General features: G+C 39.9%; 1 protein-coding gene across 2 annotated transcripts in view; it reads right to left on the bottom strand.

Moving 5' to 3' along the window:
• Positions 1 to 25,460, bottom strand: part of ATRN (attractin) — a 166,821-nt gene that overhangs the window by 83,916 nt on the left and 57,445 nt on the right. For both annotated transcript variants that reach the window (XM_080685822.1, XM_080685823.1), the window contains exons 7-13: positions 22,858 to 22,948; positions 21,441 to 21,684; positions 20,506 to 20,689; positions 18,068 to 18,222; positions 14,412 to 14,496; positions 3,088 to 3,308; positions 768 to 889 (exon numbers count right to left, since the gene is read on the bottom strand). In XM_080685822.1, coding sequence (XP_080541948.1) covers positions 768 to 889; positions 3,088 to 3,308; positions 14,412 to 14,496; positions 18,068 to 18,222; positions 20,506 to 20,689; positions 21,441 to 21,684; positions 22,858 to 22,948 — 1,102 coding nt within the window. The remainder of the gene's footprint in view (positions 1 to 767; positions 890 to 3,087; positions 3,309 to 14,411; positions 14,497 to 18,067; positions 18,223 to 20,505; positions 20,690 to 21,440; positions 21,685 to 22,857; positions 22,949 to 25,460) is intronic.

The following is a 25,460-nucleotide window of genomic DNA, read 5'->3' as shown; positions in this document are numbered from 1 at the left end:
TGTAATGCTTTTCAAATGCCTTCCAAACAGGCTAAATTTATATTCTATGAACTGTTTTACAGACTGTCCAAGAATGTCTTATAAATTGTCAAAGGCTATAAAAGTTGAGTCATCATCTTTGTTGCCTTCTAACCTACATAAAAAATTACAAATATTAAGCTTTAATTATGCTAAGCCAAGATATAACAACTATAATAATAAAAGCATAATATGCTAATTAGACCGGACATCCTTCCAGACAACCTTGCTGTCGAAGCCGGGCTGCGAGGGAAGCCAAGCCGGTGCCAGCAGCCGGGGGAAGGAAGGCCTACTCTTGCATGAATTTCATGCATCAGGCCTCTAGTTAGACAAGAAGATTATACAAAGTATATTATTTCCACAATTCAATGTGGCTACTACATGCCTGACTCCCTTTTAGTCTCAAATATAACTTACTTCCAAAACCTTGCATAGGCAGCGCTCACCAAGCCTCACACTGGCTCTAGTACTTAGCCACAGCCATGCTAGGGAGTGGGGCATACTCAAAACACTAGTCCTTCCTTCTTCTAAAACACCACACGTCAATCCTGTGACAAGGACCTTTGGAATTAGAATGTAGTGGGCATCCCTTCCTAAAAGAAAACTTGAGCAATAATAAAATCCAAGTCTACAGTGAAGGTTTTAAAAATAACTCTGGGTCAGTTTTTATAACATTCACATTGTAATCTAAACATAACCCCACTCTGGACTTTTCCATCCTCTGAAATCCTTGAGAGACAGCCCCTGACCTGGCCTTCCGTGCAGCTGTGGTTCTTAGGGACACAATAGTCGTTGCACCAGTGGCAGTCATTGGTGTTGGCTGTGCAGCTGTAACAATCCGTGTGTTGGTCACATCTGTCATGGGCAAGAGCTATGAAGAGAAGAAAAAGTCATCAACTGTGACAGCTCGTCCTTAGAAAAGTCACAGGCCATTACAGCTGCTGTTGAGCACAATCTGAGACTAAGGCCAAAAAAAATGTAAGAAGTGTCGGGAAGTAAAATGATGAGTGCAATTGGCAGGAAAATACATCTGTCAGGTTAAAATAGATTTAGAAATAAGTAAATAATCTGAAAAAACACTATTTTGTACCCACTCCCCCCAACAAAAGTACACAGAAAGTGAAAAACAAAGAGAGGCTAATTTACTTTAACATTGAGATAAAATGGAAGTAGCTGTGGTTCTTTAAATATTTTTCTTCCCAAGAAAAAAATCAACTAGCAATAGAATGAACACAATAGAAAGAGCTTTCCTGGAGCCAAACAAAGTAATGTAGAAGACCAAACCATTCCTCCCAGCTATAAACACAAGGCTAATCTGGGCACAGGAAGTAGGCAGCACCACAGAACCCCAAAGGAGGCACTTGGCTGAGCTGCATTTTCTACACATACATGTAAGTCCAAGAGTGTAATTTTGAAAACTTCTAGGCTACTTAAGACTTGTTGCATCGCTTACTGACCCTAGATAGGTCAAGCTCAGCAACAAAAGAGAAGCTGCACAACCATATTGCCTTATCTGTTGAGTCACTCATGGACATAGCACATGGTGGAATCCGTGGATAAGAATAGGTAGGGCCCACCCTCACAAATACTCCAGCATCCTGCTCCTTAGGTTGTTCTTCCTGCCCTGGTCATCACCCCGAGGAATGAGCCCAAACAGAAAGCAGAGTGAACCAGAAAGGCAACATTTGAAATGAGTTAACATAAAATGAGGTCATACTGAACCACCTAAGGTAAGTGAATATTATTTCCTATAAGCTTTCACCTTTAGTTTGAACTTTAAAAATTTGGTTAAAAAATAACTACGTCACTGATTTTATCCCTTTTAGGAGACAGGGACTAACCCTACCAGATTCTGATAATCTCAGTTCTCCAGTACTCACCAGCCCACAGTGAACCTGGAAGGTTGACTGGGTGTTCTTACTGCAGATTTATGTTCAGCTTAAGAGTGAAAGCTGCCTCTACCCACCATAACTCTCATGGTAACTCTATACCAACCCTAATGGTTAAGAAATTCAGTCAACATACTTTAAATTAATTGAAGTGGACAAATATTCTGCAGAGACATTTTTCTTACTCTTAATAGAGTTTCTCACATATTACTTTGCATAGTGCTAAATGTCAGAGCACAAGGGTAAAAAGTAGGCAAGATGAAAAAAGTTTGGAAAGCACAAGAGGCTGTTCTAGAAGCAGGTATCACTACTCATCATCAGCAACTGTCTGTCATGCTATCACTACTGTGCCCAACTTGAGAAGCTAGCAAATAATAGGACTTTGCAAAGACAGCAACTTTACCTCTATCTACGAGAGTAATAGCTTTTACTGGGTTGGCCCTCTTCTTCTCATCCTTAACATTAGAACTGCATAACACAATATGGTAGCCACTACCCACATGTAGTTCTTTTTTTGTTAATCCTCACCCAAGGGTATTTTTCCATTGATTTTTAGAAAGAGTGGAAGGGAGGGGGAGATATAGATGTGAGAGAGACACATCAATTGGTTGCCTCCCACACACACCCTGACCAGGGCTGGGGATCAAGCCTACAACCAAAGTACATGCCCTCTTGACCAGAATTGAACCTCCCTTCACTCCATGGGCCGACACTCTATCCCCTGAGCCAAAGTGGCTAGAGTCACATGTAATTTTTAATTTACATTAATTAAAATTAAAATTTCAGTTCTTCGGTCATACCAGTCTCATTTCAAAGTACTTGATAAGCACATATCACTAGTAGCCACCATATTGAGACAGTGCAAATATAGAACATTTCCATCAACACAAAACAATTGCAGCCAGGTTCTGGAATTGGTATACAGAGTCTATGCAAAGCCAAGGAGGTTTTTGTCTCTATGATTTGCAGATAGGTTGTAGGAGCCACATGGCATCCTCCCACCCATTGTAAAGATGTTTACAAACCAATTTTTCATAAAGCCTTTGCATAAGTTATCATTGAATATTTTTGGATAATAACATGAAATCTAAAAAGTGTACATATGCTAAATGCCTTCATGATTCAGATAAAATGAGAACTCAAATTAATTTAATTTTAAGAAGGAAAAAAAAAAACATACTTCCTTTGGAAAAACATTCTGATTTTAACTTTTCTTCTTGTGCTTCTGTTGCTAACTCCCAGGAAATACACTGAGATGACCCTGTGTCCCACACACACCGGATGCCAGGTCCTGCTGCTAGACAAGCAGCTTCACTCCGGTGTGCTTCACACCGTTCCGAGGTAAATACCAGGATGTCACTGAGGAGGAGACTATTGAAGCCACCAAACACATACATAGTGCTAAAAGGAAAAACAAAAAAGGGAGAGTAGTTTACTAAAACCTTAAGTAAACAAAGTTATGATACACTATTTCAATCTTCAGACAAACCTTACATATTGATAGTTCGGTAAGAAATTATTTTTCCAAAATCTCAAAAAATATTCTTATACCTTTCTTATACCTTTCCCTCTCAGTTTCATCCTAGCCTAATTCCAATAATCAAGCTTCTCTTTATATAACTATATTAAAAAGTTCTCATAATAACATGGTGACTTTTAACCATAATTCCCTGGAATATTTTACTGTCAGGGTAAGCAAATGTCTTTTAAAATTAAACACATAATTGTACATCTACATGCTCTTAAATATTAAAAGTATGTATAATTTTAAAAACATAAAGTCTTAATTAAAATTGTGTAATGATTCATAAGCCAATAAGAAACAGATAAAAATACACATGAAAATTTAGTACACAGTAAAAATGGCATCTTAAATTAGTGTGGAAGAGATGGACTTTCTAGTAAATGGTATGGAGATAACAAAATAAACATGGAAAAATATAAAATTTCTCTACAGACTCAGGGATAAATTCCAAATGGACCAGAGAACCACTTGAAAAAAAAAAATGAACCCACACATGCACTTTAGAGGTTAGAAGAAAATATAGGTGAGCTATTCTCTAACCTGAGAATAGGAAAAAAAAAAAATCCCCATGACTTAAAATCCAGAAGGCAATAAAAAAATACTGAAAAATTTGATTATATAAAGTAAAAAGAATTTTGCATAGAAAATACAGCTATAAGCAAAGTAAAAGACAAATGATGCACTGTGAAAAAATTATTTACAAGCTATGTTATAGGAAAAGAATATCCCTAATATAGAGACAGCTTCAGCCAGTTTGCAAGGGAAAAATGTAAATGACCTCAAGCATATGAAAAGATGATTAACTTCAATTATAAGAAAAATGCAAATTAAAATTACAATGAGAAAGCATCTCTCACCTAAAAAGACAAAAGTCTGACGATGACTGGTGAGGCAGTAGGGAAACAAGCACTCTCATATGTGACTGCTAGGCATACAAATGGGACAAGACTAAAACGGGGAATTTGGCACTATCTAACAAAACTATGCATTTATCTTTTGAACCTGAAATCACATTTCCAGAAGTCTATCACAAAGATATAGCAAAAGTAAAAAAAGAAATACACATGAGGCTATTCACTAAAGCAATAATGATAATAGCAAACACACAAACAACCCAAAATGTCCATCGTCTGGGGATGTGATGTATAAACTGTGGTGCATCCACACAATGAAATAGTAGGTAGCTGTAAAAGGGAATTAGGAGGATTTCTACATACCGCTATAGAGTGATCTCCAAGATACACTGTTATGTGAATTTTAAAAAAGGAAATGCAAAATAAACAAACAAACAAACAAACAAATAAATAAATAAATAAATAAAGGAAATAAGGAAATGCAGAGAAAAGTATATAGAAGTGTGCAACCACTTATTGAGGGAAGAAGGAGCTCAAACACACACACACACACACACACACACACACACACACACACATATTCATTTTTCTCTTCAAAACAGCAACAAAGTTTCTCTTTAACTTATCTTCTTAACAGGCTTAGAAACAATGACCAACCCAGTAGCAAAAGATAAGAGTAGCACTTACCTTGTAGTATTTGAAAACCATTCTTTCCCCCACCCCTCAAAAAAATTTACCACTCTTTAGAAATAAATCTAATTTCATATCTGGGGCAAAAAAAGTTTGTGATGAGCCTAGACGATCGTGGCACACCAGACGAAAAGGAAGACTATAGTTGTACCAAAAAGACTCAGGAGCTAACATAAAGAGATGCTTGCTAGCCAAAATTGGGAAATGTTTGAAATTTAATAAGAATAAAAACTATAATGGATTAAAACATATTAAATACTTTTAAATCTGTAAGTTCTTAATGATATATGCCCCCTTCTCCTCCAAAGAAACTCATTTGTCAACTTTGTAGAATGCTAAGAAATCAGTTCATTTTGAAAATTGGTAAATCAAGGGGGGGGGGGAGAATCAACCCTATTAAGTGATCTTGCTAAAATATTGAAGTGAATCTGACTGAATTAATTTGCAAGAATTTCAAGAGAGAGTCCAATACATTTTTTTTAAAACATGGGGATGCAATAATCAAAATGTAGACTACAGGAAACTACAAGATAAACAACCCACTTTGTTTGTTTAATATTTTTTTTATTGATTTCAGAGAGAAAGAGAGATAGAAACATCAATAATGAGAGAGAATCATTGATTGGCTGCTTCCTGCACACCCCCTACTAGGGGCTGGAGCCTGCAACCCAGGCATGTGCCCTTGACTGGAATCAAACCCAAGACCCTTCAGTCCGCAGGCCGACGCTCTATCCACTGAGCCAAACCAGCTAGGGCCAAACTAGTTTATTTTTAACAAATAAGGGGGGATGTGATGAACAGGGAGCCTATATATCAACAGAAACTTAAAATACTTCATCCAATTGTAATATATGGATCTTATTTGGACCTTCATTTGAACAAATTAAATTTTTAAAAATTATGAGGCAAGAACTTCTGGTCAAGATGACAATGTAGGTAAATGAGGTACTCAAATCTTCCCACAACCACATCAAAATTATAACTAAACTACGGAACAACCATCATTCAGAACCACCTGAAATCTAACTGAATATAAGTCCTACAACTAGGGATTTAAAGAAGCCACATTGAGACTGGGAGGAAGGGCGGAGTCGTGGAACAGGCCAGGCCCACACCCATGTGTGGCATTTTCAAATTGGAGGGCTATCTCAACTGCAGAGGTCATCTCTGAGGAGCAAGGAGTCCCAGGCCACACCAGGCCTCCCAGTCCTGGGTTCCAGAGCCAGGAAGAGAAGTCTCCATAACTTCTGGCTATAGAAAGCAGCAGTGATTGTGGCTGCGTGAGAAAGAGGGCTGCTGGAGTCCCAGGTAGTTCCTCTTAAAAGATCTGTGCAAGGACTTACTCAGACTCCCTCCCTCTGAGCTCCAGTACTAGGGCAGCAGCTTAAAAGGAACCAGGGACTTATAAGGAGGAACCGAAGTGTCTATCATCAGGATGAGAGCTGGGGAATGGGGGAGGGGGGCAACTTTCTGCCAGACTAAAGTGCTGGCAGAGGCCTTCGTTCCTTTCCTGAGACTCAGCCCCACACACTGTTCACTGGCCCTAGTGATTCCCTGAGACTCCATCACACCCAACTTGTGGGCCAACCCAGGATGTTTTCAGTGGCTTTTACATACAAATGGCCTTTTTTGCCTCATGCTTTGGACTTTCCTAAAAATCTCTCAAACAAGCAGCATCTGGCCTCTGTGTACCCTGTACCTCTTGCTAAGTGGCCCCAGGCCTGGCATTAGCAGCAGCTGGCCTTGGTTTGCAGTTTGGCCTCTCCTGGGCACCTCCAAGTACAAGGAGCAGCCATCTGCACATTGCTCTGTAGCTCATGCCAAGGGGCTCCAGGCAGAGCACAGCAAGAAAAAGAACTAAATGAAATGAACATAAGCAAACTACCAGATACATAATTCAAAGCAATGGTTAGCCCTAGCCCAGTGGTCGGCAAACTCATTAGTTAACAGGGCCAAATATCAACAGTACAACGATTGAAATTTCTTTTGAGAGCCAAATTTTTTAAACTTAAACTTCTTCTAATGCCACTTCTTCAAAATAGACTCGCCCAGGCCGTGGTATTTTGTGGAAGAGCCACACTCAAGGGGCCAAAGAGCCGCATGTGGCTCACGAGCCGCAATTTGCCGACCATGGCCCTAGCCCGTTTGGCTCAGCGGATAGACCGTCGGCCTGTGGACTCAAGGGTCCCAGGTTCGATTCCGGTTAAGGGCACGTACCCTGGTTGCGGGCACATACCCAGTAGGGAGTGCGCAGGAGGCAGCTGATCGATGTTTGGTTATAAGGATGCTCAAGGAACTTAGTGAGAACTTCAACAGCATGAAAAAGGAAATAGAAACCATAAAAAAGAGCCAATCAGAAATGAAGGATACACTAAGTGACATGAAGAATAATTTAAAGGGAAAGAACAGTAGAGTACATGAAGCTGAGAATTAAAGCAGCAATTTGGAATACAAGGAAGCAAAAAAGACCCAATCAGAACAGCAAAAAGAAAAAAGAATCCAAAAAAATGAAGATAGTGTAAGGAGCCTCTAGGAAAACTTCAAGTGTACCAACATCTGCATCATGGAGGTGCCAGAGGAGAAGAGAGAGTAAGCAAGAAATTGAAAAACTATTTTAAAAAATGACAGAAAACTTCCCTAATCAGGTAAAGGAAAAAGACATACAAGTCCTAGAAGCACAAGAGTCCCAAACAAGATGAACCCATAGAGGCACACACCAAGACACGTCATAATTAAAATGCCAAAGGTTATGCCGAAACCGGTTTGGCTCAGTGGATAGAGCGTCAGCCTGCGGACTGAAAGGTCCCGGGTTCGATTCCGGTCAAGGGCATGTACCTTGGTTGCGGGCACATCCTCAGTGGAAGGTGTGCAGGAGGCAGCTGATCGATGTTTCTCTCTCATCGATGTTTCTAGCTCTCTATCCCTCTCCCTTCCTCTCTGTGAAATATCAATAAAATATATATTTTTAAAAAAATGCCAAAGGTTAAAAAAAAAGATATAATTTTAAAAGCAATGAGAGAAAAGCAGTTAGTTACCTATAAGGGAGATCCTATAAAACGGTCAGCTGATTTCTCAACAGAAACTTTACAGGCCAGAAGGGAGTGGCAAGAAATATTCAAAGTGATGAAAATCAAGGACCTACATACAATCAAGATTATTCAACCCAGCAAAGCTACCATTTAGAATCGAAGGACAGATAAAGAGCCTCCCAGACAAGAAAAAGCTAAAGGAGTTCATCACCACAAACCAGTATTATATGAAATGTTAAGAAGTTTTCTTTACAAAGAAAAAAAGAAAGAAAAAAATGAACAATAAAATGGCAATAAGTACATATCTATTAACAAGTGAATCTAAAAAACAAAATAAACAAACAAGCAGTATAGAAACAGACTCAGAGATAAGGAATATATTTTGATGGTTGCCAGATGGGTGGGGAGTTAAGGGGGATGGTTGAAAAAGGTGAAAGGATTAAGAAGTACAAATTGGTTATTACAGACTAGTCATGGGGTTGTACAGCATAGAAAATATATCAATGATATTCTAATAACTATGTATGGTGTCAGATGGGTATGAGATTTATCGGGATGACCACTTAGTAAGTTATATAATGTTTTAATCATTGGCGTATACACCTGAAACTAATATAATATTGTATGTCAACTGTATTTGAAAAATGAAAAACGATTTAAAAAGTAATAAATAAAATTAGAAAAAAATAAAATTTATGAGGCAATTGGGAAATATGAACAATGAGTGGTAGTAAATTACTATTCATTTTTTAAAGTGTGATAATTGTATCATGGTTGTATGTTTTTAAAAAGTCTTTATTTTTAAAAGATACCCAAGCAATCCTCATTATTTGTAGATTCTATATTTATGAATATACCCAGTTGCTAAAATTTATTTCTGACTCCAAAACCACTACTTGCAGCAGATTTGCAGTCACTTGCAGACATACACACACAGAAAAATTTGAGTTGTCCAACATGCACATTTCCAGGTGAGGTCAAACAAGATGATGCTCTTTTCCTGTTTTAGTTCTCAAACTATACACAAGTGTCCTTTTGAGAGTTTATTTAGTGTCATGTGTTTGTTTTTATTTTGTTTTGTTTTTTAATATATTTTTACTAGAGACCCAGTGCACAAAATTTGTGCATGGGTAGGGTCCCTAGGCCTGGCTGGCGATCAGGGCCTCCTCCTTCCCTCACTCCCTCAGTGCCCCGCCGCCACCACTGGTTGCCCGCCATGTTCCATGCCACCCCCAGGTGGTCAGCACACATCACAGCAAGCAGTTGAACTCCCGGTCGAACTCCCAAGGGGACACTTGGCATACTAGCCTTTTATATATATACTAGAGGCCCGGTGCATGAAATTCGTGCATGGGGGGGGGTGTCCCTCAGCCCAGCCTACACACTCTCCAATCTGGACACTTCGAGGGATGTCCGACTGCCCGTTTAGGCCCGATCCCGGTGGCATCGGGCCTAAACGGGCAGTCGGACATCCCTCTCACAATCCAGGACTGCTGGCTCCCAAATGCTTGCCTGCCTGCCTTCCTGATTTCCCCTAACCACTTCTGCCTGCCAGCCTGATCACCCCCTAACCACTCCCCTGCCAGCCTGATTGATGCCTAACTGCTCCCCTGCCAGCCTGTTTGCCCCTAACTGCCCTCCCCTGCAGGCCTGGTCACCCCTAACTGCCCTCCCCTGCAGGCCTGGTCACCCCTAACTGCCCTCCCCTGCTGGCCTGAACGCCCACAACTGCCCTCCCTTGCAGGCCTGGTCCTTCCCAACTGCCCTCCCTTGCTGGCCATCTTGTAGTGGCCATCTTATGTCCACATGGGGACAGCCATCTTGTGTGTTGGAGTGATGGTCAATCTGCATATTACTGTTTTATTAGATAGGATAGAGGCCTGGTTCACAGGTGGGGGCCAGCTGGTTTGCCCTGAAGGGTGTCCCAGATCAGGGTGGGGGTTCCCTTGGGGTGTGGGGCAGCCTGGGCGAGGAGCCTGTGGTGGTTTGCAGGCCGGCCACACCCCCTGGCGTCCCAAGCAGAGGCCCTGGTATCTGGGGTTTATTTATCTTCTACAATTGAAACTTTGTAGCCTGGATCAGAGCCAAGCCTTCTGCTTGCTCCGTGGCGGCAGCCATTTCTATTGGAATTTATGTATTTTCTATAATTGAAACTTTGTAGCCTTAAGCAGAGGCCTGGGCCGGCCAGGGCTACAGAAGCTTGGCTTCCTCCATCACCGCGGGCAACCCTAGCCTCCTGCTCTGTGGCTGCCGCCATTTCTGTTTGGGTTTATGTATTTTCTATCATTGAAACTTTGTATCCTTGAGTGGAGGCCTAGGCCAGCAAGGGCAGGCGGAAAGCTTGGCTTCCTCCATTGCTGGGGAAACCCAAGCCTCCCTCCTGCTCTCTGTGGCCGTAGCCATCTTGGTTGGATTTATTTGCATATTCGCTCCTGATTGGCTGGTGGGCGTGGCTTGTGGGCGTGGCTTGTGGGTGTAGCAGAGTGATGGTTAATTTGCATATTGCTCTTTTATTAGATAGGATAAATTGATTTCAGAGAGGAAGGGAGAGGGATAGAGAGACAGAAACAACAATGTTGAGAATCATTGATGGGCTCCCTCCTACACACCCCCTACTAAGGAGGATCGAGCCTGCAACCCAGGCATGTGCCCTTGGCCGGAATTGAACCTGGGACCCTTTAGTCCGCAGGTGACACTCTATCCACTGAGCCAAACCAGATAGGGCTGTCGTGTTTTTTGCATGTTTGTGCTTTATGTTGGTGATTCTGCTGTTTTAAATGGCCCTAAAGCACTTCATAGTGTTGAAATGCTGTCCAGTGATGTGGCTTATAGAGAAAATATTAGTACATGCATTAGATGAGTCATTCAAGCATGAGTAATAGTGCTGTTGACTATGAGCTCAACGTTAATGAATCAATAATACATATAAATAAGGTGTGTCATTAAACAGAAACACACAAAACAAAATTATAAATTGATTAGTTGATGAAAATGCAAGAGACTTGCAAGAACCTAACCCTGTATTTCCCTGGGTGTAAAAATTCAATATTCTCTAATTCAGTGTTTGTGGTGACTTTATAGAATATAATTATACCACAAAAAATAACCAACTATATTCTGATGAAATTTTATGCCAAGGAGCTTCAAAATAATCTGGAATGGGTTAGGGTTTCAAATTACCATAATAAAAAGTTTTAACTTTTTTTTTTTTTTTGAAAAAAACCCCACAGTACATGATTTATCTGCATTTTACCTAAAATCTCTTTTTCTATTTTAAGACTATATTAAATTGCTAGCACTAATATTAAAATTGGGTCTATTACCTCTTACATATTAACATGTAATAATGAATTTAATTTGTTCTTAGTCTAAGGGTAAAAAAAAAAATCTAATAGTATCATTCATAGTCTCTGCTTCTAAAAAGAACAAAATCTAAACCATTCTATTCATTTACACATTTTTTCAGAAATATCTAGTTGACATGTACTATGTATAAAGAAATCTCTGGTTTCTGCTCCTCAGCCTCTAAGAGTCAGTAGACAGCTCAGCTGCACCTCTCAGCTGCTTCAACTGGATGAAGAAACTCCCATAGGCTAAAGCAGCTAAATTTATCTCTTTGAACTCTATTCATCTCTTATAATCTTACTAGAGGCCCGGTGCATGAAATTAATGCATGGGGGGGGGGTGTCCTCAGCCCAGCCTGCACCCTCTCCAACCTGGGACCCCTTGGGGGATGTCCGACTGCTGGTAAACTGGCAGTCGAACATCCCTCTCAAAATCTGAGACTGCTGGCTCCCAACCACTCGCCTGCCTGCCAGCCTGATCACCCCCTAACCACTCCCCTGCCAGCCTAACTGCTCCCCTGCTGGCCCAATCACCCCCAACTGCCCTCCCTTGCAGGCCTGGTTCCCCACAACTGCCCTCCCCTGCCAGCCTGGTCGCCCCTAACTGTCCTCCCCTGCTGGCCTGGTTGCCCCCAACTGCCTTCTCCTGCAGGCCTGGTCCCCCCCAACTGCCCTCCCCTGCAGGCCTAGTTGCCCCTAACTGCCCTCCCATGCAGGCCTGGTCACCCCCAACTGCCCTCCCCTCCCAGCCATCTTTGACCACATGTGGGCGACCATCTTGTGTGAGGGTCAATTTGCATATTACCTCTTTATTATATAGGATTTTTAAATATTTTTATTGATTTCAGAGAGGAAGGAAGAGGGAGAGATAGAAACATCAACGAGAGAGAATCATTGATCGGCTGCCTCCTGCATGCCCCACACTGGGGATCGAGCCCACAATCCAGACATGTGCTCTGATTGGGAATAGAACCCCGACTTCCTGGTTCCTAGGTTGATGCTCAACCACTGAGCCACGCTGGCCAGACGACTCATCGCTTATTTTCTGCTCAGTATTTCTTCATTATCTTGTTAAATCCTTACTGTATACTTTTTAGTTGTCTTTTTTTTTTTTTATAAAAAATATATTTTATTGATATTTTACAGAGAGGAAGGGAGAGGGATAGAGAGCTAGAAACATCGATGAGAGAGAAACATCGATCAGCTGCCTCCTGCACACCTCCCACTGGGGATGTGCCCGCAACCAAGGTACATGCCCTTGACCGGAATCGAACCCGGGACCCTTCAGTCCGCAGGCCGACGCTCTATCCACTGAGCCAAACCGGTTTCGGCTTAGTTGTCTTTTAATGGGAGACTTCATTGGCTGATGCCAGAAGTGAAAGTCCTCCTTTGGTCCAGTGTCAAGATTTTCAGCCTTTTAAGTCAAGCCCAATTCACCTTTGGAAACATGATGATGTAAGTCTCTGGTGGTTTGGAATGCTATGTTTGAACAAAGCTGCAAGCAGCTCAGAAGGTAATGGAGAAGGCCCTAGCTATCTATTTTTTAACAGATCCATCAGCAAAGAGTATAATCCTTACTAGCTTACATTGTTTAAGCAAAACCACTGGCTGATTACTAAACAACGACCTAGGAAGTCAGGTTGAAAAATAAAAACAAGAAAAAACAACTAGAAAAATCAGCAAACAGACTCCACAGAATTAGTCTAGGCAAGCCACTAAACAAACAACAAAAACAATAGTTGGTGGTGATGGTGGGGGAATCAGAATCCATATTTGCTACAACATATTACCAAAAATGTTTAGTTTTCAACAAAATATTACAAGCTATGCAAAGAAACAAAAAATGTGACCCATGCAGAAGAAACAAAACAATCAATCAAAACTGTCTCGTCCGAGCTGATCTGACTCAGTAGATAGAGCGTAGGCCTGTGGACTGAAGGGCTCTGGGTTCTATTCCAGTCAAGGGCACATGCCCAGGTTGCAGGCTCGATCCCCAATAGGGGGTGTGCAGGAGGCAGCTAATCAATGATTCTCAGCACTGATTTTTCTCTCTCTCTCTCCCTCTCCCTTCCTCTCTGAAATCAATAAAAATATTTTAAAAAATGGGTGAAAACTTCCACAAATTTTAATAAAATGACTAATCTATACACCCATAAAGCTTAACCAACTCCAAGATTGACACAAAAAAGATCCACACTTAAACACATTATAATCAAGATGTCTTCTTCTTTTTTTTTTTTTTTTTTTTTTTGAGAGAGAAAGAGAAACATCGATTGGTTGCCTTCTGTATGCACGTGGGGATTGAACCCACAACCTAGGTATGTGTCCTGACTAGGAATGGAACCTAGTATATGGGACGATATTCGAATCCACTGAGCCACACCAGCCAGGGCATGGCCTAAAATTGTAAAAGGTGAAGTAAACAACAGCAATAATAGCAGAAACAAAATGAGAAAAATTAACATGATTAGGCTGTTAAACAAATAAAAAATCTTTAAAGTACAGTGTAAGGAACAGTGGAAAGGCCACTCTGAATTGGCCTTATATTACAGAGCCTTCTCCAGGGCAGGCTGATAAAGAGCGCTGTTAGTATGGGCCAGGCATTTCGACCAATGCAATGCAGACTTCACATTATTAGGGACTATAAACTTGTTCTATATGAAGCTTCACAATCTCCCCATCTCTGTTCCCCTACCTTATTCTCCCCTATCTGATGTGCCCTCCCTCTTTTTTTCAAATCTCCTTACAATTCAGAACTAAGTTCCATGAACAGTAGCAAATGACAGAGGGCATAAGACAGTAATTGCACATAACTTTTAACATCAAACATAGCATACTCCTGCGTGCTAACAAAAAAAAACATGGTATTAAAAGAAATTCAAATGTACGTAAAATATTTTAAATATAAATCAGGAAATTCATGCTTACATAATTCTGTGAAAAACAAACAAGGTGGGAAAATGCTGAGAATAATATGCAAACCCAATTCCATTTCTTTATATTTTACTTCATTTTCATTTTAAACCCAAGAGAAAAGGAACAAGCACTTCTTTTCCAATTACCTGTTGTATAGGACTGCTGAGTGGCCAAATCTGTTGACATCATGGTGCAGATCAGGTCTGGGAAGCACTGACCAGCGGTCACAAGCTAGGAGCAAAAAAAACACATTTCAAACACATGAGACTGCCATTCATCATCAGTAGGAAGTGACATTTTCTTTGGGAAGAAGACTGCACAAACGCAATCACATAAAATGTTCCTCTTGCTTTTTCTGAGTCACACCTTCATTTCTGAGGTAAAATGCAGCAGCAGCAGAATAGCAAGGTATGGAAGAAAGGCAGGACCACATGGCAATTATAATTAGCTAATCCAACATCCCTGACACCCACACCACTCACTCTGTTGCCTATCAATTTCACTCACTAGAATGTTTTTTAACTTAAGCAAAATTTTCAGACCTTATGTAAGTAAAACATATGGCTTCCATAATTATTTTCCACTCTATATTGACTTGCCCAAATGGTAGCTAAAATAGGAAAATACAGGCAGAAAATAAAAACTTAAAAAAAAAATTTCAAACTTTCTTTAAATTTTAAAAAGTCCTTTTGTAGAGCCCTGGCTGGTGTGGCTCAATAGGTTGGCACACTGTCCTGCCCACTGAAAGGTGGTGGGTTCAATTCCTGGTCAGGGCACATACCTGGGTTGCGGATTCAATGATCCCCGGTCAGGGCAGGTACAGGAGGTAACCAATCAATGTTTCTCTCTCACATCGGTATTTCTCTCTCTCTCTCTCCCTTCCTCTCTCTAAAATCAATAAAAAGTACATCCCTCAGGTGAGAAAAATAAAATATAATAAAAGTCTTTCCCTAGATCTCTTAGATCTACTAATTTTCCTTTGCTCTGATCCATGCTATCAATTTCTCTTGCTGGTAAACCACACCAAACGCATACACACTGTCTGCTTCTGAAATACTTAAGACATTCACACTCCCTAAGCAAAGGTTTTTCTACTCAATCCAGACATTTATTCAACCTTGACAACAACAGCTTTCATTTCCTTCTCCTACCAGCCCAGACTCTGTGGTCTTCCTCACATGGAGAACAGAGGCTTCCTGCCCATCCACCTTGCTTCCTTCCCTAAAACCACAGTGTGACAAAGACCCTTTCTTCTTAGAGCACTAGCTTTCATCACAGCATTTAAATATGCCCAAACCCTGACCAGTGTGGCTCAATTGGTTGATTGGTGTCCGTGTACGGAGTGGCTACAGGTTCAATTACTGGTCAGGGCATGTGGGAGGCAGCCAGTAGATGTTGCCCTCTCACATCAATGTTTCTCTCTGTCACCCTTTCCCTTCTTCTCTCTCCAAAATCAATAATAAAAAGATATTTTTAAAAATTAAAAATAGCCCTGGCCGGTTTGGCTCGGTGGATAGAGCGTTGGCCTGTGGACTGAAGGGTTCCAGGTTCAATTCCGGTCAAGGGCATGTACCTTGGTTGCGGGCACATCCCCAGTGGGGAGTGTGCAGGAGGCAGCTGATCGATGTTTCTAACTCTCTGTTTCTCTCTCAACAATGTTTCTAACTATCTCTCTCCCTTCCTCTCTGTAAAATACCAATAAAGTAAATTTTAAAAAAATTAAAAATAAAAATAAATAAAGATGCCCAAGAAGGTACTCAACTCTCCCCTCCTTCCCCTCACAGATAAATTTTTTAAAATTAAAATAGTCAATATTCACTGTGTAGATCTCACCTTATGTTATTTTTTAGCCTCCTGCAATCTGAATTATTCATCCATGTCTAAAGAATCTATCTATATATATAAAAGCCTAAGCAACAAGCAACTGAATGACCGAACGACCAGTCAAACGGTCGCTATGATGCGCACTGACCACCAGGGAGCAGGTGCTCAAAGCAGGAGCTGCCCCCTGGTGGTCAGTGTGCTCCCACAGCAGGAGTGCCACTCAGCTGACCAATGGGCACCAGACGCAGGGCTCATGGCTGGCTGCCACAGCCCGGAGACCACAGCAGAGTGGCAGTGAGCCTACTGAGCGGCGGCAGCAGGCCCAGTGGGGCTGGGATGAGCAGGAGCAGCAGGCAGGAGCAGCAGGTGGCATTGGACTGCCGGTTTCAGCCCAATCCCCGCAGGCTACGCTGAGGGACCCCACAGATGCACCGGGCCTCTAGTAATAAATAACCTCTGTTGCTAAATCTGAAAGACTCTCCAGGACTTATTTTAATCCCTTTGCAGCCATTGTTAACAGCTCCCTCATAGGATGCCAATTTTACCTCACTTTCCTCCTACTCCTCCTACATGCTTTCATAGTCTGCATGCTGTTTCTGACTTCTTTATCCATCTATCTGTCCTCTGGCTCTTTGCTCATCCTTGAAGACATATGTCCCCTATAGAATTTTATCCTGGAGCTTCCCACTGATCTCGGCATTGCTTCATCCCATAGTCATCTCCAGCTGAACATGCTCCCAAATTCATCTTACTCACCTTGTCCCAGACCCCGTCTGGTACTTCTATTTCCAACCTTGGTAAAAAGCACCATCTACCGTGGCTCACACTAGATACCTGGGAATCAAGATGCTTTCATCTCTCTCAAAATACACCCCAGGTAATCCTCAAGTTCCCAGGAGTTCTCAAAACCATCTATCTCTTTATCCTCATTGCCACTTCCACAGCCTTAGTTCAAACCCTCCTCAAGACTTTAGCCTTAAAACTTCCATCTTGCCCCTTCCCAACTACTCATCACATGCCACAAAGAGATCTTCCTAAAACACAAATACGATTCTGTCACCTCCTCTGTAAGATTCTTCAAAAAGCCTAAACTCATCATGACATCACAGGACTTTCAGGATCTAACCAGTCTGATAGTTGCTTGGGTCTCTAGTTCAGTTGAAGCCATTCCTCTCCTATGTGCAGCTATAATACAGCCAAAACTATTTACAGACCTCAAGTATGGCATGATCCCTTTTTGCCTCCACCTGAGAAGTCCACCTAACTTCACTTAACTGACTTTCCAGTGTTCCTCAGGACCCAGCCTAAAAGGTCCCTTCTCAAAAAGGCTTTCCCCAACTATAACCCTTTTCCCTATATGTTAGGAATGTTCATAGGTACTCTCATATATTCATCTTAGAGCAAGTAACACCATGAATTGCAATTATATTGTATACTCGGTTCTCTACCTCCCACCCTATGAGGCCAAGGGCAATGTAGAAGCTCAGTGGCTGGCACAGAAATGAACATCCAATGATGATATTTATACAAGAGAATAGCTAGCATTTATTCTGCATGAACAAATACTGCCCTCTTCTGGAAAAATGTATTACCACACTAGAATTTTTAAAAGAATGTGAAATTGGTATCTAGGGAACCAACTTAACACAATGCTGGTGGTCAACAACTACATGACACTACATCTGTAGCACAGGAGAGCCCAGTTATCCCAACTCATCCTCAAAAATTAACATTCAACTTACATTCAACTAATTAAAGGAGCGACTTCAAAAAAAATTTAATAAAGAAGTCATGTTTTTTAATAAATGCAACATTAGTCAAATTAACATAAAAATACTGTTCAGGCCTCTTTTAAATGGCCTGACCTTTTTTTTTTTTTGGCCTGATCATTTTTAACTAGCAATATTTCCATTTCCTTTAAAATGTTACTTATAGACAAAAAAGACCCTTGAAAATAAAGTGTTTTGGGGAAACTTACCAATGTCATAAGCCATGAAATCTGAAGAAAAGCATTTGGCGCCATGGCTCATGGATGTGTCATTGTGTGTGTTTCCTCCAAACACCAGCATGGTTCCACTCACTATCACAGCTGTGTGCAAGTAACGGAAAAATTGGCTGTCCTTAAGAATGGTCCTTTTGAGATTTAAAAATAATAAATACAAGTTTAGTTTTTTACAATACTTATCACCTATTCACTAATGCAAACATAACCTTGTTAGTTTTTTGTTGACCCAAAGATATTTTTTTTTTCGCCATCTTGGTTTCTCCCCCAGAGCTTTTGATATGTCGTGTTATCATTCTCATTTGTCTCTATATATCTTTTGATCTCATTTTTTTTTCAAATTTTTATTAAGGTATTATATGTGTACATATCTTACCATTGCCCCCCTCACCCCACTCCCATACATGCCCTCACCCCCCAATGTTTTGCATCCGTTGGTTACTCTTATATGCATGCATACAAGTCCTTCAGTTGATCTCTTATTTCCCCCACCTCTCCCTAACCTTACCGCTGTAATTAGACAGTCTGTTTGATGCTTTACTGCCTCTGTAACTATGACCCAAAGATATTTTTGCCATTGATTTTTAGAGACAGTGAAAAGGAAGTGGAGGTGGGGGGGGGAGAGAGAGAGAGAGGGAGGGAAGGAGGGGGAGAGAGAGAGAGAGAGAGAGAGAGAGAGAGAGAGAGAGAGAGAGAAAGAGAAACACTTGGACTGGTCATGCCAGGGGATTGTACCTACAACCCAGGTATATACACTTTGGTCTGAGGGCTTCAGGGGTGGGCAAACTTTTTGACTCGAGGGCCACAATGGGTTCTTAAACTGGACCGGAGGGCCGGAACAAAAGCATGGATGGAGTGTTTGTGTGAACTAATATGAATTCAAAGTAAAGGAGCAGAGGGGAGAGCAAGAGAACCCTCCGCTCTTTCGCTCCGCGGGCCGGATAGAACAGCTGAACGGGCCGTATCCGGCCCGCGGGCCGTAGTTTGCCCACGGCTGCTCTAGCCACTGAGCAAAACTAGCCAGGGCAACATAACCACTTTCTTTTTTCAAATATATTTTTATTGATTTCAGAGAGGAAGGGAGAGGGAGTGAAACATCAATGATGAGAACCATTGATTGGCTGCCTCCAGCACACCCCCTACTGAGGATTGAGGACCCTGCAACCCAGGCATGTGCCCTTGACAGGAATCGAACCCAGAACCCTACAACTGATGTTCTATCCACTGAGCAGGACCGGCTAGAGCACATAACCATTTTCTTAAGTTCACATCCAAATGTTCAAATACTTCTGGATTTTTCCCTTCATATAACTTTCTTAATAATAAGTAAACATGTAAAATCTTAAAGACTTATGGGAATTCTGACAAAATATATTAAGAGCCTTAAAAATTGATGACCTTATCATTGTAGTTTCTGGATAGGAATCATATGAAAAACAGACAGAAGCTTATGCACAATGCTTTATCAGTAAAACAAAAGCTAGAAACCAAAATTTCCAACTGTACAGGCTCAGTACACCTACACAATGGAGTATTACACAGCCACTGAAAGTGACAGAATATAAAACTGTATCCACAGTATGGTCTCAAGTATGTAGGGAAATACAAAAAGAAGAGAAACTTGCTTTTTAATTATATTATTTCATATCTCAAATTTGCTTTATATTTATTAAAATTAGCATACTTTATAAAGACCAATATATAGTCTAGAGCGAGGAGAGCTTTAATCTTTTAGGTACTGAGACAATCTCTGTTTGGTGTTTCATGGAATGATGCCAATAATTGACCCCAGTGATGATACCCTTAGTCATCAAGGAAAGGTAAAATGAAAAAAAAAAGGAAAAAGAAAAAAGAGAAGGTAAAATGGATATATTCTACTTAACTACAACAGTGTGCATAAACTCAAAATAATTTATTCTTTAGGATTCTGAAGAGCTAAAATTTTACAGTGGTACTGAGTGTCTGAAAATCGAAAACCATCCAAAAAATACCAAGCATTTTCTTGATCAACCTACTACAAGATTATAGAATAATGCAACAAAATAAATACTAGCTACTTTATTACCTTCTGCTTATTTCCCAATTTCTTTGTAACACGTAAGAGAATTACCTGCTAGGCCTAAAGAAAAAAAGCATAGTACATTGTCCTAGCTGGTTTGGCTCAATGGATAGAGCGTTGGCCTGTGGACTGAAGGGTCCTGGGTTCGATTCCGGTCAAGGGCACATGCCTGGGTTGCGGGCTCGATCCCCAGTAGGGGGCGAGCAGGAGGCAGCCGATCAATGATTCTCTCTCGTTGATGTTTTTATCTCTCTCCTTCTCCCTTCCTCTCTGAAATCAATAAAAATATATTTTTTAAAAATATACAGCACATTTTCCCACACCTTAAAATGAAAGCTCAAGAAAAAGCACTTACCACATCTGGGTGTCCACATCGTATCTGTAGAGATCATCTGCGAGCCGGTATTTATTGGCACTGAAAGCCTTGTAGCCTCCATGAACATAGACTGCTCTAGTCCTGTGGTCATACACACTGCTATGGCCATAACCCCCTTGGACAAGGGCACCCTGGGTATGTAATATATTCCACGTATTCTTATCTGAAAATGGAAAACAGTTAAAGGCAAATGTTGCAGGCTCCTCTTCTCTAATACTTAAAACTACCAAATAGCTTAGGATAAGAGAAGAGATTCTGGGAGACTTGATATATATAACTTTTTTATCATTTTATTTTTAAAGGAAGGCCACCTAAAACTAATAAAGTCAGGTGCAAACTTAAATTTGTTAAATGTTTTAATGTTCTAATACACCATAACGGAAAAGAATTACATTAAATTTAAGAGTCAGAGTCCCCTCAATTGAACACTTAATTCCCCATGTCAATACAAAGATATACTTTATGGGTCTGCTTTCTCAAAATATAAATTATAGCTGGTACTCCTATTCCATAACAACAGATAAAATAAAATTTAACTAAAGGAAAGTTTTTATAATAAGAGGAAATAATGCTCCCCTAACCCAATCTCTAAAGAGCTAAACAAATGTGGTTGTTTTTTGTTTTTTTTTTTCAGAATGCGTTGTTTTGAATCATTTTTATTAATTTATTTTATTTTCAGTTCCTAAAGCAGTTAGTGCCATCTTTGACTCTGTGCCCAATTGACAGTAACAAATATACTGCATACTACATAGCAGCACCATAATCTGAATTTCACTAGTAATACATCAATGTTAACTGCATTTCAAGATAAAGTACTAGGCCAAGGTTAGGTTGAATTGTAAAAAAGCCATAATAATTAGGGTAAAGTTTTAAATTTCACATTCAAAAAAATACCACTGGAAAAATATACCTACCCAAGTCATATTCCTGTACATTGCTTATGTACCCATAGAGAGGGCAGTGACCAAAGATGACCAGCATGACCACTCGGCCCGTTTTCAATGTGATGATGTGTGCTGAGTGCCCAACAACTGCATACTGCTCCTTTGCTTTCGGAGTCAACAACACCCATGATTCATTATGAATATGAAACACTCTCAACTCATTGGTCACATTCCCTGTTGAATCAATTTTTCCTCCGTACATGTAAATTTTATCCTGGGGAAAAAATGTGAACAAAACTCTAAAAACATCTAAAGGATTAAATTTGAGAACAGAAAAAGAGCAGTTCAAAACCTCAATATTATTCTTAGCTTAAAAAGTGTTAGTGAAATGCAGCTTTCAGTGAATGTCTAGGAAAAATATGGCAAAAGAAACAAAATAAAATAAGTTGTATTCTACATCTCTAATTTGCCACTTTTCTTGGACTTCCTCATGCAAAACCTTTACTACAGTGATAAAATGATTAGAAAAATAAAGTTGAAAAGTTCCTTCATCCTACCATAAACCACAAAAACAAGGAAATGAAAATGATTAGTTATACTGCAATGTGGCTATTCTTGGCTAACCTTGCTAATATAAGAAACATAAACACTAATCAACACTATATTATATTAATTTTTAACCATCTAGTACCACAATCATAATATCCTAGTACAATTTGAATCCATTAAAATTTCTCATGTTAAATTTGTTTCAACTTTAACTTCCGCTTGTACATTAGCCAATTATAAACTCCTCCAGCCCTAGCCAGTTTGGCTCAGTGGACAGAGCTTCAGCCTGTGGACTGAAGGGTCCCGGGTTCGATTCCAGGCAAGGGCACATGCCCGGGTTGCAGGCTCGATCCCCAATACGGGGCATGCAGGAGGCAGCCGATAAATGATTCTCTCTCATCACTGATGTTCCTATCTCTCTGTCCCTCTCCCTTCCTGAAATCAATATATATATATATATATATATATATATATATATATATATATATATATACACACACACATATATATATTCTTCAAAATATAAAGTTTTCCCCCAATTAAAAAAAGACACTGAAGTCAAAATCATAGAGACAAAAAAACAGAATGGTACTTACCAGGGGCTAAGGGAGGAAGAAATGAGGACTTAAGTGTTTAATGGGCATAAGTTGCAGTTTTCTTAGATGAAGTTACAGAGATGGATGATGGTGATGGTTGCACAACATTATGAATGTATTTAATACCACTGAAATTTATACTTAAAAATGGCAAAGATGGTAACTTGGTAACTTTTATGTGTAATGTACAACCAAAAGGTTAGGGGGGAAAAACAACATTAAATAGCTTTTCAACCACATAATATGAAAAAGTCACTATGGAAGAGTTGAGTTTCTAGCTCAGTAGAGTGGAGACATTTTACCTTGTATAATGCTAATGAATGGCCATATCTAATAACCACATTGTTCACAGAACGGTTCAGTGCAAGCCACTCCCTAGAAGCAAGGTCATACCTACAAAACAAACAGATCATATTTTCACCCAAATGACAGAACAGAATATCTTGTATGCTTTTATTTGTGATAGAATCTAGCTTGGAGATGCTCATTATATCTGACATGCATATGGATAGGCACCTGGGTGAACAAACCTCATATCTGAGCCTACTATGCATATGAGAACTCAGGAAGGAGGGCTGGGCTGCATAGCCCTGGGACAAGAATGAAAGAAATCTGCCCTAACCAGTTTGGCTCAGTGGATAGAGCATCGGCCTGCGGACTGAAGGGTCCCAGGTTCGATTCCGGTCAAGGGCATGTACCTTGGTTGCGGGCACATCCCCAGTAGGGGGTGTGCAGGAGGCAGCTGATCGATGTCTCTCTCTCATCGATGTTTCTAACTCTCTATCCTTCTCCCTTCCTCTCTGTAAAAAATCAATAAAATATATTTTTTTAAAAAATAATAAATAAATAAATAAAAGAATGAAAGAAATCTAATGGAAGTTTCTAATGATTCCTGAAAACCTCTTCTACACACAGTTTAAATAACCTGAAGATAGCATTATACTCAAGGAACTTAAACTTTTATTACCATAACCTGCCTTTTATTTAAGCATGTGAAATTAAAGGTAGGTACTCAAAGGGGAATGATCTATATATATAAAACCCTAAGCAATGGGTCGACAGTTTGACCAATTGCTATGATGCGCACTGACCACCAGGGGGCAGACGCTCAACGCAGGAGCTGCCCCTGGTGGTCAGTGAGCTCCCACAGCAGGAGCGCCACTCAGCTGACGGACGGGTCAACAGGCGCTAGACGCACTACTACACCCCTCGGGGGATGTCGGACTGCCGGTTTCGGCCCAATCCCCGCAGGCCTGGGTCCTGAATTGCGAGAGGGCACAGGCCAGGCTGAGGGACCCCACCACTGCACAAATCCATTCATCGGGCCTCTAGTAATTAAATAAAAGAAAATTCCTAACTCTCCCTTTTCTTTACCTAATAGATTTTTTAAATTCATATTTTAAGAAAGCTATATCATTATAGTATTTCAATTATAGTATGAATACATTTTATAGCAAAAAAAAGTCAAAAAGATAAATCATCTATACTCTTGCTTTGCAGCTTAATCACATTCAATATCTTAGTATAGTCACTTTTAGTTTGTCTTCAAGAAAAATATCCCTCTACTGGTTTTTATTAAAATCATAATATTCATTATGAAGAATGTAACCAATGGCCCTGGCTGGGTTGCTCAGTTGTTTAAAGCATCGTCCCAATATGCCAAGGCTGATGGTTCGATCCCCAGTCAAAAATCTTCTTTCTTCCCTCCCTTCCTCCCTCCCTGCCTCCCTTCCTTCCTTCTTCCTTTGTTTCCTTTCTTTCCTTCCTTCATTCTCTCTCTTCCTCCATTCCTCCCTCCCTCAATCCCTCCCTTCCTCTCTCTCTAAAATCAGTAAATAAAAATTTGGAAAAAAATGTAACAAATGCAAAAATATAAAGTTAAAACCTTAAAAAATGATCCCACATTTAATCACCTAAAAATGAATATCATTAACATTAAGTAAACATCATTCCAGACATTATTCTATGCATATATACAGATAGAAAAATCGAGTAACAATATATATTTATAGAAAGGAGATCATGCTATGGATATGTTTAATAAATACGATTTTAATTTTTATATAATTTAATAGAAAAAATCAAAGGGAAACAAATGCTATTGTTACACTTTAAAAGTTTATTTTCTGTAAGTTTCCCTAAATAATCCAGGTTTTTAAAATTATACAAACCATTACTATATGTAAACAATTACCCTTTGAGAAAGCATGGAGGGACCTGGAGAGTATTATGCTAAGTGAAATAAGGCAGAGAAAGACTAGTATCACATGATCTCACTTATACAGTATGTGGACTCTAATGAACAAAAAAAACCTGATGAACAAAATAGAACCAGAGACACTGAAGCATGCAACAAACTAATGTATTTCAGAAGGAAGCGGGTAGTGGATAGACATTAACCAAATAACTTACATGCATATATGCACATAACCCATGAACACAGACAATAGTGTAGTGAAGGTCTAGGGAGGGGTGGGTGTGGAGTGGAGGGAAGAAATAAATGGGAGGAGAAAAGGGACATCTGAAATACTTTCAACAATAAAGATAAACTTTTAAAAAAGAAAGTTTTATCGCAAAATAATAAAAAAGGAAACAAATATCCATCAATAGAAAATAGATTAATAAATTATAGTATACCTATGTAATAGAATAATTATACAGAATCAAAAATAAATATACTCAAGCAACCTAACACTGTTGAGAGTTATCAACATAACTCTCAAAACAATGTAAAGCTAAAAAGGCAAACTACAGAATACTATTTCTATAAAGACAAAAAACAGAAACTTTATTAATTCTAAAATATGTTTATATATAAAGTATAAAAATATGTATGTTAACAAATGACACCACAAAATCAAGGTATTAATTGTCTCTGGGATTTTAGAGGGGCATGCAGGGGTCT

Source organism: Plecotus auritus (genome assembly GCF_963455305.1).
Source record: "Plecotus auritus genome assembly, chromosome: 8".
Classification (NCBI taxonomy): Eukaryota; Metazoa; Chordata; class Mammalia; order Chiroptera; family Vespertilionidae; genus Plecotus; species Plecotus auritus.
Note: the sequence above shows the minus strand (reverse complement) of the source record. Positions and strands in the feature narration are given on the sequence as shown.